Source organism: Mycteria americana, chromosome 2 (genome assembly GCF_035582795.1).
Source record: "Mycteria americana isolate JAX WOST 10 ecotype Jacksonville Zoo and Gardens chromosome 2, USCA_MyAme_1.0, whole genome shotgun sequence".
NCBI lineage: Eukaryota > Metazoa > Chordata > Aves > Ciconiiformes > Ciconiidae > Mycteria > Mycteria americana.
The window spans coordinates 121,183,175-121,201,216 of NC_134366.1; the positions used below are offsets into that span (position 1 = coordinate 121,183,175).

General features: G+C 42.3%; 2 protein-coding genes across 2 annotated transcripts in view; one reads left to right on the forward strand and one right to left on the reverse strand.

Annotated features, from left to right (window-relative positions):
• Positions 1-2,014: 2,014 nt before the first annotated feature.
• Positions 2,015-8,724, reverse strand: LOC142406052 (myosin regulatory light chain 2, smooth muscle minor isoform-like). The gene is made up of 4 exons (XM_075494433.1): positions 8,663-8,724; positions 6,893-7,091; positions 6,563-6,724; positions 2,015-2,800 (listed from the first exon to the last, which is right to left on the reverse strand). The coding sequence occupies exons 2-4, from the start codon at positions 7,074-7,076 to the stop codon at positions 2,628-2,630; spliced, it is 519 nt and encodes a 172-aa protein (XP_075350548.1). The 5' UTR covers positions 7,077-7,091; positions 8,663-8,724; the 3' UTR covers positions 2,015-2,627.
• A 321-nt stretch (positions 8,725-9,045) lies between these two features.
• MYOM1 (myomesin 1) overlaps positions 9,046-18,042 on the forward strand; it is a 116,219-nt gene continuing 107,222 nt past the window's right edge. The window contains exon 1 of the mRNA XM_075494428.1: positions 9,046-9,415. The gene's annotated coding sequence lies outside the window, so the exon portion shown is untranslated. The remainder of the gene's footprint in view (positions 9,416-18,042) is intronic.

Here is an 18,042-nt window from a genome sequence, read left to right on the forward strand (position 1 = left end):
TGAGAGAGTAAAACAAAGATTCTCCCAAAGACAAAGCTAAGAACAATAGCATTAGCAAATTACAGTCCATCATCACAAGACCAAATGGCATATAGGCGTTTCTATACAGCAACATACAGCCCTGGCCCATAAGCAAGAACTGGGGTTTAACAATTGGCATTTACTGCTATAGATAAATACCAGCTGCCTCACTCCGAGCCTCAACAGTTCAGTTTATATCACAGGTTTTAGTGTTTCATATGTAAACAACGTTATGCAAACATATAAATTTGAATTTGGGGTAGTTTTTCAAAGCTGCTCTTACAAAACAACAAGAGCGCTGACTGAGATACTGAGCAATGAAATGCACGAGCGGTGTGTCTGGTTCGAGTTACAAGGAAGGCCTTAAGTCCTTTTGAAACCCAGCCTTTTTCAAACATACACCACGTGTGTGTTTCTACATACACGACTGTAACAACGGCTTGCAGATACCTCTTTTTACTCTCTTCTGTAATGAATGAATTTGATTAAAGAACCAAAATTCAGTGCATACAAAAGCTGCAGTTTGAAAAATCCCGACAGCGTTGGTCCTTGTTGTGGCAGGAGCAGAGCTTCTGTGGGAACTGACCGCATTTTCCTCTGTGTGCTCTTCGGGACTCAAAAAAAACAACGAAAAAATCGTGTTGTGAGCCATTTGCCCTTCAGCTAAGTTAGTGCTAGGAGCTGTAATGCCACCTACTGATGGCTCTGGATACTGGCCTCAAGTTCCCGGCCCGCTCCCTTCAAAGGAAAGCCAGGCGGCCCCCGCAGGCGTGCCTGTGGTGCGGAGGGAAGGAGGAGGCTGTCCTCAGCTGGTGGGCTGCTGAGGACCTGGCCGACTTCGCCTCCTTCAGACACGGCAAAATGGGTTTCACCGATAGTTCACAAAAGTTCTTTTTCGAGTTTTTATCTCTGCCCCCTCTAAATGTAAGTATTTTCAGCAAAAAAGCACCCCCTGAGAGAAAACTTGTTTTTGAAGCATTTGGATTTCTTCCTCTGTCTTCTCTGAAAGCGTTTTGAACCCTTTTCCCCCCCTCTCTGTTTTTCAGCATCTTCCATGCTCTTCGTACAGGCCTACTGTTAGCATCCCGTGAGCCGTTATGTGCTCGCACAGTCCCCATTCTTTTGCAGAGCTAACTGGGACTGAAGTAGAGCAGAAGCTTCAGATGTTTTTCTGACAGGTTCCAGTAAGCGATTTTTATGGCATTGTCCTTCTCAAAGGACAACAGTCCTGGTAGGTTACTCATGAAAGAACAGTGTATTTCTAAAACAAATAATCACTGTCCTCTAATGAAATTTGTTAAAAGTTCAGTTCGCAATAGCAGCTGACCAAGAAACAGTAAAACGCTCTCAGCCAAATGACATTTCTTAATTTTGTAACCTAAATTCTTAAGGGATAACAATGTAATTCCTAGAAGTGACAGAAGCAGCCCTAATCACCCATTCTCTCAACACCAAAAAACAGAACCACAAGTATTCAGATTATGGCAAAGTTGTTTTCAGAGTACTGTAGCAAATCTGCTATGCATTCTATACCACAAGAACTAGAGGATATAATTATGAGAAATGGAACAAAAAGGAATGCCTCCTTCTCACACACCCAAAGCACCACTCTCAGCAGAAGCTTTTAAAAATATATTGTATGTTGTTTCATTTGGAAAGCAAGAATAACATTTTCAGACAGAAAACAAAAAGGACAGAGGCAGCATACCTTCCTTCTTCATCTAGCCCCATTCTGACTGTGCTTTGAAAAAAGATGGGAAGAGAAAAGAAAGAACAAAATAAATGGTTGCAATGAAATGTAATGAATTCTGTATCGTCAGTCCTACAGATCTGGTAAGAGGCATCACTCAAGCATTCCACTCACACACAGTATCTTTTTTTAAGCAAACACTAGGATTTATCATATACGTTTTTAAAAAGCAGTATTAATATTGTACTCAGTGTCAAGAAATGGAGGCGCTAAGGTGGTAAAATACCCCCTCAATTACATCCATAAGATTTAAAATGTTTAATGTGCAAGTCTTGGACAGAAATCATTAATTCACAATGTACTAACATTTGAAGGATGGGAATTTCTTCATTGTAAAGGCTCACAGTAGTAAGTGAAGTACTCAGTTGCTGAAGTACAAACATCACTATGCTTAAGTGACTTATGCTTCATTTTTAAGGCAAAAATAGGTAACAACATGACTGCATACAGTTGCAAAAATATTTACAGATATGATTAGATAGAGAGTCCACTTCTAGCATGACAATTTTAATGATGTACTTAATACAGCAGTGTTTTACTTGAAAAGTTACCATTAAAAATGTAAAATCAATCTAGCTAGGATGAGTAGCACTGACATTTTCACCAGGGCCTCCACACTCATGGATCTTTGTCCCTAAACCTCTATCACTGTAAGCTGTCCTCTCTCCCTGCCCATTTCTAGTCTTATGACAAAGGTGCAGGTGTGCCTGAGCAGCCCCAGAGTCCACAGAGGAAAAAGCTGGAATGCTAACAACGTATGCAAAAGGTCCCAACAAGAAAAAGAGAAAAAACAGATCCTGAGAAATAAAATTAATGGGGAGGAAAAAAAGCTGTCTGCAGGTATCCAGGGATTTGCTCAGTCATCCTTGTCTTTTGCTCCGTGTTTCAGGATGCGTGTGAATTCAATGTAGTTGAAATTCCCCTTTTTGTCAATGGGTGCCTCTCTGTACAGCTCATCTACCTCTTCATCTGTGAACCTGTCTCCCATTGTCGTCAGCAGCTCTCGCAGGTAGTCCTCCTGGATGAACCCTAGAATGAGACATACAGAGAGAAACACAAGAGGGAAGCCGCTTCTTAGCCGAGTCTTCAAAAGCAGCAAGACAGGCATACCAACAGGCATGCAATTAACTGATACAGCATGTAATATACACATTTGCACTACGAGCCCAAAATACCTTCTTAATTGAATTCTAAAGAAATGCCTTGAATGCAAGGGGGAGGGTGGTTTGATGCATTTCATACAGATTTTTGAAAAGAGGGTCTGATCTTCTGTGATCTAGTAACACCTATTTCCATCTACTGATCTTCAACAGCTCAAAGTGGAAAAACAAGTTCCTGTCACTGCTAGTCTTCATTGCACAAGCTGTTCTCTTAATTGAATTCTATTTTTCTTGACTTAATTAGATATATTTGTGCATCCTCTATAAACTAGTTTCCTCTGGGGACTAAATAACCACTGGCTGGCTCTTCACTGCTGTACAATACTGTTGCTGGAGGCGGTTTACGTGGATACAGGGAACTGCTGGCAAGTGTCCAGGGAAAGAGTTTGTAACAGAAAAGACTTTCAGACAGGATTGAGCAAGTTAACTCAGGAGGGAAGAAGAATGTTTACTGTGGAGAGGTAGAAGTGGAGAAGCTAGTCAAAAAAAGGTAGGATATATTAAGTTATTTATTTTATGCTAAAATATTACCAGAAGATATTGGAGGAAATTAACAAAGATATAAAAATGAGCAGTTGCTAAGTCTGTACTGTTAATTCAATTTCAATAGATGGGCAGAACCACCAGTTGCCAAATCATTCCAGGAAAGTTCAGAGATTAAAAAAGGTATGCGCATAACAAATGGTAGGTGGAAGAATGCAGAAACTGCTTAATGTTGAAATATGACCTACCATACTTTTAAATGCACAATAGTTGCTTCATTTGAGAAAGAAATTGGTTGTTGAACTGTTATTGATATTTCTCCAACTAAAGAACAGAGGAGGCAGAAGTATGTTCCAAAAAAAAGATATGTAAACTGTGCAGAACAACTGGAAATCATATGTAGACACCCGCATCAACTGATGTGATTCAATTAGAATGTGATTAAAAAAAAAGTTCTGCTTTGAAAGAGAGTTGAATAACTTAAGCAAACAGAGTTCATTAGAGAGACAAAGCCAAACAGGGAATCAGGGGACCAAAAGGCAGTCAATGAGCATGAAAAATTATCATGGGGTTGGTTTATGCTGCAGGGAAGGGAAAAAAAACGTGTTTCAACATACGCTAATTAAAACAGCATCATATCCCAGTGTAGAGAAGCCCTTGGCTACTGACTCCAAATGAAGAAGACTAACAGCAATGTTCCACTTTAAAAAATGGGGAAAATACTCAGTTAGCCAGGCCCATCTTAATCGGGTCAAATTTTGGAATCGTCTCTCTGCAGATGTGCGTAAAGGAGGGAAAAATACAGCTAAACAGATTAGGCGCTCTATTTCTGCAGTCCTACAGAGACCAAGTAGTGACGAGAGATGACATGAGGATTCGTCTTCAAAGAATGCAAGGCCTTTGGTGCTGCAAGTTTAGCCTCAAGGACTTAATTGCTTCTGTCTGAACAGCTAGGTGTTTAAACACTGAACTAGGTTGCCAGACTAGGAATACACTAAGAGTTTTAGCAGCACCAAATTGTAAAGCAAACGGTACTCCCACTCTCCCTCACACACAGATTCAATGTAGATGGGGCGTAACAAATTAATGAAGCAAAATTTAAGATTCAGCCTGTGGCAGACAGCACAAAACAGATGACAATGGAGGATCAAAGAGCAGACAAAAGATACACCAAATGCAGACAGATATAACTTTTATACTAATTTCATAGTACTACATACGATAGTAATGCTGAAGCAATATACCCAACTAGATTGGCAATATAGGAAATGTAAGTAAAAACCAACAAGTACAGCTACCTTATCCTCATCAAGAGGATCTGATTTGTATTATTCTCTTTCAGAAGAATACACTGATGTAGCGCTAGAAAATTATGCCCATAACACACACGCACGTGGAGATTATGAAGTGAAAAAAAAAAAAAAAGAAAAAGGTTTGACATAGCTGGAAATGCTTTTGTTCTTCTTTAAAAGGAACAAACTGATCAGAAGCCAAATCTGACAATAAAATTAATAAAAGACAAACATAACATGGGTTCTACAAACACACCACACGTTATTTTGAAGACTGCATTTTGACTATTATGAATCACAAATCAATAAAACAGCACAACTATCTAACATGTTTCCTGGTTAAAATTTGAGGATGGCATAAGACACAAAAGAGACTGTGGAACCATTATCCTCAAATCATGCTAGCACTAGACTAAAACATTTACCACACAGAGTTGCAAGATAATAAAATCAATCTTATCAGTACATGGGGGCCTGAACTAGTAACTTATTGTTTACATAGATGTATAAGGTTACTGTTCAAAAGAACTGGTAGCACAATCATTTTCTTTATATCGTAATTCACAGGCTCTTGTTTTGGAGCACACAAAAAACCCTTGTAGCACAGTCAGACTACCTGTGGAGAGAAAATAATTAACCTACTAACAGAACTTCCTTCTCTAGGAGATGGTAAAGAGATTTCCCTTGAGAGGGAGGAAGTCAATTAACATTTGAAAAGGCCTTACCAACAGAAAGCCTGTTTACCTACACCTCAGCAGGAAGGGGATGCTCTTTGAAAAGGCAAAAGGTGCTAAAAATACACAGACTGAAAATAGCTGTTTGAAATGGAGTAATATCCTTTGAAAGGTTCAGAGCACATAACCACAGGTTAGACTGAAATACTGTGGTGGACAGCTGTGAGGAAAGTTACAGGTGCAGTGACATCTCTAGTGCAGAGGCTACATAATTTTGGCACGCACTAGTAAGACATGTTCACAACCTGTCAAAGCGCTGATATTCAGTAATTCTGCAGAATTGCCCTAAGGATTCATCCCTGGTTGCTACACACTTCTCCAGAATCTTAACCTACATGAATAAATAAATAAAAGCATAAACTCTAACCTCAAGATTACAGGTACAACCTTGAGAGTCTGATATAGTAAAACTGAGCACTGCATTTTCCTCTTTGCCCCCATCTTGCTATGCAAGTCACTCCAATCTGTCATTTCTGCCTTCTAGACCCCACCCGGTTTTTATCTTTAGATCATTAAGGCTACAGCCCTTCCTGCAACCTGAAAACAAACTGAGCTGCCGGTGAGGGCATGACACATGCCATTTGTCATCAGAGCCATAACATACACTAGGCAAGATGAGGGTTCAAAAGAGTTTATGTAGTCTGGACAGCCTGTCTTTAAATATTAAAAACATCAAAGAATTCAGATGAATCTCAGATCTACTGCTGGGGGAGGACAAACTCAGTTGTATCACAGATTTCACATCCGTTACCTTTTCAATGCCATAGAAAATCACATATTAGCAATTTGAATTCCTCATCTTCTTAGAGCAAAGGCATCTTATTTTGCACTTTGAGGAACATACACGCTGCCCAGTTAAAACACTCTTCTTCAAAGCCTCACGGAAGAACATTACTACTAGTCCTCAGTACTCACATAGAACAGCCAGTTTTTACTCTCACTCAGTAATAAGTTGAATGTTCATTACTTGGTAGAATATGCCATCTAGAAGGATTACTGTGTCATACTTCATTTGTAAAGGTGCAAAAATCAGCTTACTAGTTAGAAACCCAAACAAACAACATAAAAGTACACACCCCACACCCCCCCCCTGCGTGGAGTGGCTGAGTTTCACCCACATACCTGTTGCTTCTTCATCAAAGCAAGCAAAAGCATTCCTGATTACATCCTCCGGATCAGTGCCATTTAACTTCTCACCAAACATTGTGAGGAACATTGTGAAGTTTATGGGGCCTGGAGCCTCATTCATCATGGCATCTAGGTATTCATCTGTTGGATTCTTTCCTACAAATACAGGGATTTGTACCTAGTTTAGCTTTCAAACTAAAAGGAAAAGTAATCTGAATAGCGTAATACAAACTGAGACACCTCTCATAACCTCTCCCAAACTCAATATTTTAATTTGAACAGCACAAATTTGCTTGGCAACTGTAAACAGAGAAGTGACATTACCGAGGGAGGCGAGCATATCATGCAAGTCCTCTTTGTCAATGAAGCCATCCCTGTTCTGGTCGATCATGTTGAAGGCCTCCTTGAATTCTTGAATCTGCGACTGATCAAACATTGCAAATACATTGGAAGTGGCACGCTGAGGGCGCTTCTTGGTGGCCTTCGTCTTTGCCTTTTTGCTAGACATGTTGATTTTTGGACACTAGGGAGAGAAGTAAATACAGTACATACAATAAGATCAGAGTTAGGACTTAAAAAAAACTGTGCTAAGGTTTAATGTTAAAGTTCACAGACAGAAAACACCTCCAACACACTTCCATTTTCCTCTCATCAGAACATATTTCCCTAATCAAGAAGGGAAATAGAGAAGCAGAAAATAAGTGAAAGACAGACTCCTAAATAAAAAAAGTCACCAAAAGAAGACGTAAGCTAAACTTGAATTTCAGTCTTCAAAGGGACAGCTTTTGTCTGGGATCCCTTCTTGATACAGGAACCTGCAAGGAGGGAACTCGGACTGGTCGCAAGTCTAAAAGAGCAAGGTGAGGTTTTGAGAGCTGTCATTAAGCCTGTAAAAGAGCTCTGTATGCATATGGATATAGGATAACTGTCTGCAATATTAAGTAGTAGGGGAAGGAGAAACACAATGCACTTCACCTGAACAAACTCTGAAGTGCCTATACTTGACACCTGACGGGGTAAGTAGTTGCTGTTTTGCATAATGACAGGTCTCTGTCCTTGCCTTGCTTTCCATTATTTAAAACACCCTAAAACTAGGAGAAAACTGTGCAAGCAATATTTCGCTCATATCAATAAGTTCAGCCTGACCTCCATTTACTTTTATGCATTTAATTTTACCTGAAATATACTACAGGTCTGCCATACCTGAAAGCTGACTTCTGCTGCCTACTCCTTTAAGCAAAAAGGGAAAGCAACCAACTCACACTGCTTTTGCTCATCTCCCTAGAAAAACTGCTCAGAAAATGTATCTTCAACTGTAATGCTCAGGCTAACTGAGCCTGGGTCTGAACAATGCAGAGCAATGGCCACGCTTTGGTCCATGTCATTGCTACCACTGTCATTTAATTTACCTGTTCCTAAGCCTGCTAAGGTTTACATCGTACAATGCTGCGGAGCAAGCTTTAAGATTTTATAAAATGAACCGGGGGAGACTGCATTTGTCCTTTAAGGTAGGTGGGAGGGATGGATGGGGGGAACCTACATGCAGCCCCTTTCAGCTTTAACCACAGAAGGCTGTGACCTGAAAACAACCTGGCAGCCACCCCTTGCCTTAAACTTGGACGTGTGGGGAGAATCAAGGTCGGAGACAACGCTCAGCTCTCCAGCGAGCACAGCACTGAGAATTTTTTTTTTTTTAATTATTATGTTTTATTTTTTGGCCCCGGAGGAAGGCAGATCTCTCTTCAAAAACGGCATCCCGCCCTAGGCTTCAACGGCGCGCAGAGTCGAAGGGCTCTTCCCCTCCCCATGAAGAGATGGCGCCGGGGGGGGGGGGGGCCTTCGCCCTCGCCGCCGGTTGAGGCTGAGGCTCCGGCAGCCACGGACGTGGCTGCCGGAGCCTCAGCCTCAACCGGCGGCGAGGGCGGGGAGATGGGACACCCGGGCGCCATCGCTTCTCCTCAGCAGCAGCTGCCCCAACGGCTGCCGCCAACGGTCGCTGGTTCGAACGCGTCTCCCAATGGTCACTCTCTCCACAGCTCGTTCCCGCCCCCAAACACCTCCCCACCGGCAGCACCCCGACCCTCCCAACCTCACCCCAACGGTGGCTGCGGGGACCCGGTACGAGACAGATGCGGAAGAGGAGGACGCGGCGCAGCAGCCCCGCTGCTTCCCGGAGAAACCATCGCCTTCCTGAGCGGCGGGTGGGGACGAGCGGCGGGCCGGCACCGGGTGGCGGCGGGAGAAGCGGCGGAGGGCAAGAAAACGACTGCGAGGCCTTTCCCCTTAGCGATCACAGCTCCCGTCTCCTCGGGGAGGCTGGCTCGGAACGTCCCCGCAACCGCTTCTCCCCCCGGCTCCGGCAGCGTTGGCGCAGCCCGGGGGAAGTCGCCGCCGCTGCCGGTGCTCGGTCCTCGGCGCCGCCTGCAGGTGCCGGGCGGCGGGGAAGGGAGGGAGGGGGGAGCCCCGCTGGCCGCCGCCGCTCCGGGGGCGGGCCCTGAGGCTGGGGGTGCTGGGCGGGGGAGAGCCCAGAAAGTTGATGAGGAAGGATAAATCCCAGCCGCCTTAAAAACGCGCGTCTGAGGCCAGGGGTACACGGGGCAGCTCCGGGCCGGGGGTCGCCGCCTTCAGCCGGGCGCCGGCACCCGATCCGGGCTGCGGGACGCCCTGCTCCGAGCTCTTGTTTTGAGGAGTACACATGTAGTTCTGGAGGGCTTCTTCGGGTCAGCGAGTTCTTCCCGTGTGCTTATCTTTTATGTATCACGTTGAAGATGGAGCTTCGGTCCGTGTTCCTGAAAGACTCAGCCGGCGATCGCGGAGTTAACAGGTTCATGGTGTCATAGCAGTGAGGTAAATGAAGCCGGATCATTTGGTAACATACTGCCTGCATTAAGTGTAAGGTGTTATCCTTACATTGAGTCTTCCTCGTGTTTTGCTTAAGGGATCAGAAAATTCTAGTTTGCATCTTCTAAATGAGTACTCCCGCATGAACAAGACTTAACACCTCTCGCAGCCATCGATTACAAGACCCCTTGGAGGATTTATTCTTGCTTATATGAAAACAGTACAAAGGATAACACTAATTTTTTTTTTTTTTTTTTTTTTGCTTTCTTCATTTACTGATGTAGGATCTCAAAGAAAGTGAGGTACAAGCTCTTTTTAGTGCTCCCCTGTGGATGGGGTCTGAAATTACTTCAGAAGCAGTTTGTTTTTAGCCCATGACCTCTTCTGCTTCTTTGAAATTTTTCTGAACAGAATGCTTATTCACATTTTGCGTATTGAAGTCCCATATAAGTCACTTGGGCTTCAAGAAGCTGTGGTTTAGTACGCAAAAAGATTCTGAAATATTGTAAGATGGAAAAGCTGCACTGGCAGTTCATCATTCTTTTAACTCCTTTCCTACCTGTTACCAGTTTTGTTGGTGTACAATCAGTATCTTGGTAAACAATAACTCTTAAGGAGGAAAGGAAAAAATAGATGAACAGGCTTTTGCTGAAATTACCAATTATATTTACAAATGTAAATGGATTACATTTAGGCACTGTACGTACCAAAGTTAATATATGATCTAGAAGTTGCAGTCCCAAATTTGAAGGGAGACACTTCAGTTGCTAAAAGGCCCAGCTTGCTTTCCCTGCCCTCCCCTCAAACCAGAAGAGTTACTTCATGAGGTCTGAGAATTTGACCTAATTAGCTTATAAGAATACTTCCCCAATTAATTTTAATATCACTTGTCTAAAATTTGCCTCGAAATGCAAGGGAAAAAATATTAAACTTTGATGAATTGAGAGCATGTTCATGGAAAAAGCATTGGGGAAAAATCCTCTGTACTTATTAGGCATGGCGCATAGTTTCAGGATAATTATATGCAAAGTGTGAGTGGGCAGAAAAGTAGTAGAAACATCAAGATAGTAATAGAGTTATTAAAATACTCCGTGATAATCTTCAACAACCGAATCGTGTGTTGAAATTTAATTAGAAAAAGGGTCATTTGATATCTTAACGTAAAATCCTTTCACCATTTACTTTGAATTGAACCAGTAGTGCTGCAACCATACTAGTCTATATTGTATTGTTTTTCATGCTATTAAAGAGGTGTTATATGAAACCTGTCAACCTGTATGTTATTCCCAGTGTTTAACTTTCAAAGATGTGAGAATAGGTACAGTAATATTACTCGCCCAGTATGAGATCAGTTCCTAGTGATGAAATTGTCTGTCTATGTCTGTCTCTCTTAAAGCTTTTGTCTCTAATCAGTCGCATCAGAATGGAATGAGAAGCAGTTGTTAAATGAGACCGTCTTCTGTGCGATGTAAATCTAGATAATGCTTTTACAAGTGATTCGATTTTACTTGATTCCAGCATTCGTGATACCACTAAAGACATTTAAAGGGGAAAAAAGGGATTCGTTTTGCCTCCTATAATATTTGGAGAATACTTTTTTACTCATTGACGTAAATCTTGAAAAGAAAAAACAAGTAAAGGTCTCTTTTTGTGAATGCATTACCTTGTGCTTCAGCTCTTAAATAAGAAAGAAGCTCTGTTGTGATGATCTCTCAGGTGAACAGGGCTCTGTTTCTGCTGTTTAAATCTCCCTCTGGAGAGGATGCTGCTGGAGGATGGTGCCTATGAGCAGCCCGCAGCCCTGAACAGTGCTTAGTTGCCTGTGACTGTGCATCCCTGGCCGTTGCTGGAGAACAGCGTGGCTGTAATCCCACTTCCTGCTGCCTTACAGGCTGGTTCCGACAGTACGGTGGTGCACGGGCCGTTTCTGGAGTATGCGGGCTGCTTTCTGAGTTGCAGGCTCCCCTGCGCTCTGATGGTGCTCCCTGGCTGCGCAGGGAGCTGTGCTTCCGCACCGCTGGCTGATGGGACAGCAGGCCTGCTCTTGAAGGCGGCCTTCGGGCTCTTGAAAGAACACTCCAGGCACATCCTCGGGGAGCACTTGGTGCTGAAATAGTGCCACCTACTGATGGGCTTCGGTTTTACACCGCGTTTGGTGGTGTGGGCTGGAGGAAATGCTTGCACTACCACATCCAAGAATGTATGCCCAAAACTTGTTTATTTCTCACTACCGCATGATTTCCTGCATAAGCCATACAAAATGGGAATTAATGTATCCATTCTGAAAACATGATTTTTTTCTTTTAAGCGCTGAACTCTTAACTCCTTCAGTTTTCTTCTTTCTACTATTTTTTCCTTCATTACTCCCACCTTCTTTCTCGTTTATGTCAGTCTTGTTTAAGAAAAAACCCTTTTAAGCAAAGTGTATAAAATTTTCCTATCCTTTCCATCTAAAATCCTCAAATACTTCGGTGCTGTTGAAATGTTTTCCTAGGCTTGCTTTCTTTGGATTGTCTAAAAGCCTTCAAAATTATCTGTTTCATACTTAAGTTCTAAGGCTGTTATAGACAGCAAGCAATTTACAGTAATCCTTTTCCCTCCTTTCATTTAACTCTCTCCATTTCCCCGCCTCTGCTGAGTTATGATGACAGTGCAAATATTTGTGATTAACTTGGTTGCTTAACAAAGCAGAATCAGTCTTTGTCATATAACATTTCTTTATGAATCTAATTAATGTGGGAGGAACAGCTGCACTGGCTCACAGTAAAAGTCTGCCTAGCCCAGTGTGCCCTAGCTGTAGAGATGCGTATTCTGGATGTGGAAGGCAGGGAGCAAAGTCTTGGCCGTGCTTTGGTGAGCTGCCATTCCCATGGACTGTGTCTGCACTGTCTGCTCCCCAAAGGCAACTGCACTGAGCCAGCGGGAGCCAGGGGACTGGCCTACTTGTCTGCAGTCATGGCGTACCCCTTGCTCGCTGCAAGGGCAGAAAAAGATACCAGGCTCATCCCCAGCGGCTGCATTTGGCCATACACAACAGCGAGGAGCAGAGCAGGCCTGTCAGGATTGCTCAGGCTGCAGTTTTGCTCAACGTTCAGATCTTGCTGCCTCCTAAGAAGGTGAGAACCATGAAGCTGGGGTTCAGCAACATTGTCCAAGTCTCGCCCTGAGTTTTCATCAAGTCAGAATTGGCTCATAAAGTGGGGAAGGGGAAGCCCAGCAGTGGTGTCCTCTTCCTGCTTCTTGCATTTCTAGGTGGAGCTCCACTGGGATGTGTCTACTGGCTCCTTGGATGCCTTCAACAAATAACAGGTGCTGTGAGGTCTCCCCTACCAGGTCCCTGGAGGGTTTTATTGTTTTGTTTTGTTTTGTTTTCCCCTGAATCTTGGAACCATCAGTTTTTTTGAAAATCTCTTTCTCTGTACTTCCTCTTCTTTTTGGAGAGAGAGCACTGAGTGCTTTTAGCCTGCTCTTAAGGGGAGAGCAGTAGCAATGGCCATATGCAGGTACTGAGGGAAGAAGAATAATCAGGGAAGCCTATGATATCTTCCCAGAATCCTCTCCCAATCTCTACTAGTTTTGGCTCATGGAGGGGTAAGCCACCCTGAGCCAGATGCAGTGTTTAGTAACCCATGACGAACTTCTTTCATGAGCTTGCCTAATACGTAGTCCTTGAATTCATGCAAATTTAGCATCCACAATATCCTTTGCAGGTGTTTTTGGATTCCTTTGCAAGGTTGCTATTTGTTACATGAAGAACTTCACCTTACTAATTTTGAACCTACCTATTCCAATTTTTATTCGATGGTCTAGACTTTGTATTGGAAGAAATGCTGAGGCTGAATTGCGTGTTCACCTCTTTCATGTTACTTCTGCTTCTAGAGAGCTCTTGCATGTTCCGTCAGCTGTAGCAGGGTCCCGCTTAGGTGATTTTTCTTGTACAGAAGCTATTCCATACCCTTGGTCATCATAGAAGTCAGACTGAGGATATGCATAGGAAACAAACAAAAGACTATAAAAAAGGAGACCAGATGAAAAAGCATATTTGTGATTTTCACATTGAATTAAGAATGAAAAATGTGTGAAAGTTGGTTGGTTTTGCCAGTTAAGAAATTTTTCTGAGCGTGTTATCACTGTTAACAAAAGTAGCAAATGCTACTTACAGAGGTTAAGTATTGACAGCACAATCAAATATTTCCAAATTTTGTTCTAAGTAATTTCTAGGTCAAAACAGTCATTTAACAAAGGCGTTTTGACTGTCAATTGCTTCACCTGGTATTTTGGCTCATCCCTTTGCCTTTCCACCCCTTCTTCCCTGATTCCAGTTGGCATCTGTTGTCTCTGTCAAGCTACCCCAAGTGCAGTGCTGTATCAGTCAGAGTGACAGTCATTCTTTTTGTGATGCTGGGAGCGTCCCAGAGTTGTTCTGGAATTTCTCTAAAAATAGCTCCAGCGCTGTGATCCAAGGGGAAAACGTTGAAGAAGTCATGAGTGAAAGAAGGGATTCTGAATGCATGTCTTCGCTTGGGTCTCTTGGAGGGCCTCGGAGCAAGACTTCTAACCGGCTGCGGGGTATTCCCTGTTTTCATTCAAAGACCTCATGAATAAAAATGGTAAGTTACTGCTTTCCCAGGTGGTCCCTGCCACAATGTAGATGCTGAAGCATGAAAAATAAAGGCTCTCAGAGAATTTAGAAATATATATATTATTTCTCCATATTGAAAATGAGATATAGCTCTGTGTTGACTTTCTGGTAACTTCCAGCATGCATAGCTGAGGAAAAGGCGAGAACGTAAGTTCTCTAGAGCATCATATGACAACGATATGCCAGGGCCAAGGACAAAGCAGAGAAATGTAATGGAACATAAATAAAAAAAGTCAGTCTCTGAAGTGTTGTAAAACCAGAGAAAATGAAAAACCCCAATATAATCATTTAAATCTGCAGCTGATCACTGTATGAACAGGCACTGAAACGTGTTTGATGGAGCTTCGAGGGGTGGACTCAGCAGACAAGGTGCTCCTTTGCATTCCCGAGTCCAAAGTCCTTTATACATAAGAACACAAATTAAAAAAAAAAAGACAGAAAAAGTTGAAAAGTACATCTTGGGTTGATTTCTGCTAGGTTTTTTGTCCCTTGCTACCTGTTCTCTATGATAAAGAAGTTACTGTACTGCCACTTGTGCTGTTTCTTCATCACTTGTTTTTTATCCCAGTTGGTAACTTGCAATAATTTTAGCCAAATCTCTGGGGTTTTTTCTCCCCTTTTTGCACTAGTTTTGATTCCACAATGTTTATAAACGAAATGCAAAAATAAGTGTTGATAAGGTATTCTTTGTAAGAAGAGTGAGGCCTCCAGTCTTTCAAACACATGTAATTAATTCTGCTAAACCTAAGGACATACATATGTGCCCTCACATGTTAAATTAGCATTTGTATCTGTCTGACAATGTGTATGTACAAATAAGGAAGAAAATGAAATGTGCTCAATGCTTGGCCGAAGGCCTAAAATGGTATTTTAAAACATACCCAGAAAACAAGAAGGAGCGTATTTAGTCAGGTGTTTGACATAAAAAGTAAGCTGTTAGCAGTTTTCTTATTAGCTGATGCCTATGCAAGTTTGGTTGGCTGGTGGAGCAATTTCAAAATCAACATGCTTCTTGTGGGGTGGTAATATGTTGCCAGTATAAAACCTATTGTGTTAGAGACAGTTAGCTCACAATTAAGGAAGAAGAATTCAATAGAGGAAAAAAAATCCAGTATCTGTTAGATACCATGCTAAGTCAAGGCTCAAGTTACTCGGGTCTGACGCCAACTCTATTTTAGCAAATACTATGACGGGGCTCGCAGGCCTCATTTTACACCCACTCACTTGAATATGCTAGGCAGAGGCTGGAAATTATTGTGAAATACTGTCTTTTAATTCCCAAGGAGCTATGCCCACACCATGCATAAAGAAAAATACAAAACAAAACATAGTTCAATATTTAGTGAGGTTGTACTCACTGATACCCTAAAATAGTCAAAGTGAGGACATTACAAATTAAGGATTAAATAAACCTTGCAAAACTGAGCAGTGACAGCTTACAAGAATGCTAAAATGAATGCTGCTGTCACACACCATCTGCTCCTTTAGGCACACATATTAAAGTTAGTCTTGACCTGCCTAATCCTGTAGTATTTGTAACCGACTTTCAAGCTTTATCAAAGTGCAAGGCTGGTTTACAAAGGGACCGAATCACAGCTGCGTGGCAGAGGAGTCTGTGTGCAGCAAGCGGTGGGGATTTTCCAAGAGGCAGTTTGATTTCCTGCTCTCTGGTTAATTACATGCTTCCCAGAAACATGTAAACATCTTCCCTTAGATTTATTACATTCTTACAAACTGCATGACCCCTTAAGGCCTGTGATGCAATGTCTATTATGTACGATCTGTTCTTTAGGGAATATCACACATTTGCTTTGAAAACATCCCTTGGCAGGTTTTTTTTTCCTGTATTGTTGAAATTTGCAATACAAGTTATTTTTTTTTTCAAGGGCTAGCGCAGGGATTCCCAAAGGGTGTGCTACCACAGCAGCCTGCCTGCTTTGTCTGCCCACAGCAACTGAGCTCGCTCCTACCCAAGGTGAGTGGTCCCAGGGAACAGGGGACCATGTGTGTACAGGCCCACGGGCTGCAGAGGAAAATAGGAAGAGCAGCCATGTGCTGCCACTTTTTTTAAAGATGAAAAGTTTTCTATCTAATATATCAAAAGTTTGGGAAAACAGTGATCTCTATGGAGTTGCTGCTCAGAGTTGCCACAACAAAAATGAGCTGTGTGGAATTTGTTTATTTTCCCCAGTATTGCTTTTCAACATTTCATGGTAACTTATTTTTAAGCTGCATTTTGAGAGGCATTTCTTGCTTTCTTTTTGCCTCTATATTGTTCCTGGCCTCTGTAATACTGTTTCTGAGTTACTGTCATCCTAAATCATTTTTCCGAAGGAGGAGGTTATCTAAAAATGACAGTAGAGTTTGAAAAATCAAGTAAGCAAGCCACAATAGGAGCACGGGTACATAGGCAATACAAATGGCAGATAGATATCTGGTATCTAAAATGTTCCTGACTCTACTTTGATTCTTACTCACCTGTTATTTGGACTTACATTGTCTGAATGCCTTGAGCATGGTAAAAGAGCTATTCATTGCCCTTTGAAACACACCAGGAACACGCCAAGTAGTAGGTTAGTAACATTCCGGATAAGGAAAGGCCACGAGAAATGTGACGACAAGATTTCAGATATTTTCCAGCTTTTGGGACAAACGCACTGGGAGAACACAAAGGCATACTATTATTGATGCCCTGTGCCAGGATGGGGCCCCTGTGTTACATTTTGTTTCTCAACGTACGATAGTGATCCTAGAAACAAGCCATCTAAAGATAGTTCTTAGGTCAGTGGCAAAACAGATCCTTACTTCAGAGTGTACGAACACCACCTCTGCGACATCAGTTAGTTGCTGAGCTAGTATATTAAGCTGACTTCATGTTGTGAAATGCTTCAGTCAGCTGATCACCATGTGATAAAAGGTGGTTTTATTTGCTTAAATGCAGTGTAAAGAGCAGAAACAAGTGTATCCTGAGTGGCTAAAATGTTGCATATTACCAGTATCTCCAGCAACAGTCAGAGGAGGGGAGGAAAAAAAAAAGCAGCAGGCAAGCATGTACTGGCAGCACTTCACACAAATGCAGTCCTCTTTGGAGGTTTCTCATGCAGCTGCAATAGCTCTTTGGCTTCAATTCGACCTTTGCGGATGTAGCCTTAGAACAGGGTAAATGGGTCATGTAAAATAAATCACTGCTTTTCAATAGTGCTTCACAGGGCATTATATATCACTGTAGATGTAAGACTATTAAATGTGTGCATCAGCCTATGAAAATAGTTTTTCATCATAAGCTTAGTCTGGCGTGGAGCTTGGAGACCATTATATATAAACCCCAAGGGAGAAAAGGTTAGGTTCCAAGATTTTGACTGCAAAATGCTAAGCCTAAGTCATCAGAATCTTAAGCTGTTTCAGTGACCAAAGTTATTTTTATTTTTGGAAGCGGATTATTGATGACACATCCCTACAGCTCTCGGCACGCAACCTCAGCTGTCTGGACGTTCCTTGCTGCCTAGCTACAAAACGCATCTGATGCTCTTATATGGTCTCTTGGCTGGGTCTGTAGGGCTCGTAGCCTTCCAGTGGTTACAGGTTTTGTGCCTGCTTGCAGGTTAACTGGTCTCCTACATTACAATACAGATACTAGGGAAACCTGAACTTGGAAGGCCATAATTAGTTAGAATTTCCAAGGATGTTTGAGTATTTCTCAATTATGTGCCTTCCTGAGTAGGTATCTTTACATTAACACAGTTCCCTCTCCCCACCCCCTAAGCAGAGAAAGCAGCCAAGAATGTAGCACCCGCACAGTGCGACAAGGAACAAAGCAGCTACATCCCACATTTCAGCTGGCTGTTCAAAAATTGAGAGCTGCTGTACAGAAGATTTTGAAGTGGACAATTTCCTCTCGAGGAGAATACCAGATTCTCTTTCATGTAACTCATATTTATGATTTAAAAATCACTACTCCAAAACTTATTTCCAGCAAGAAAAATCCAGCTGA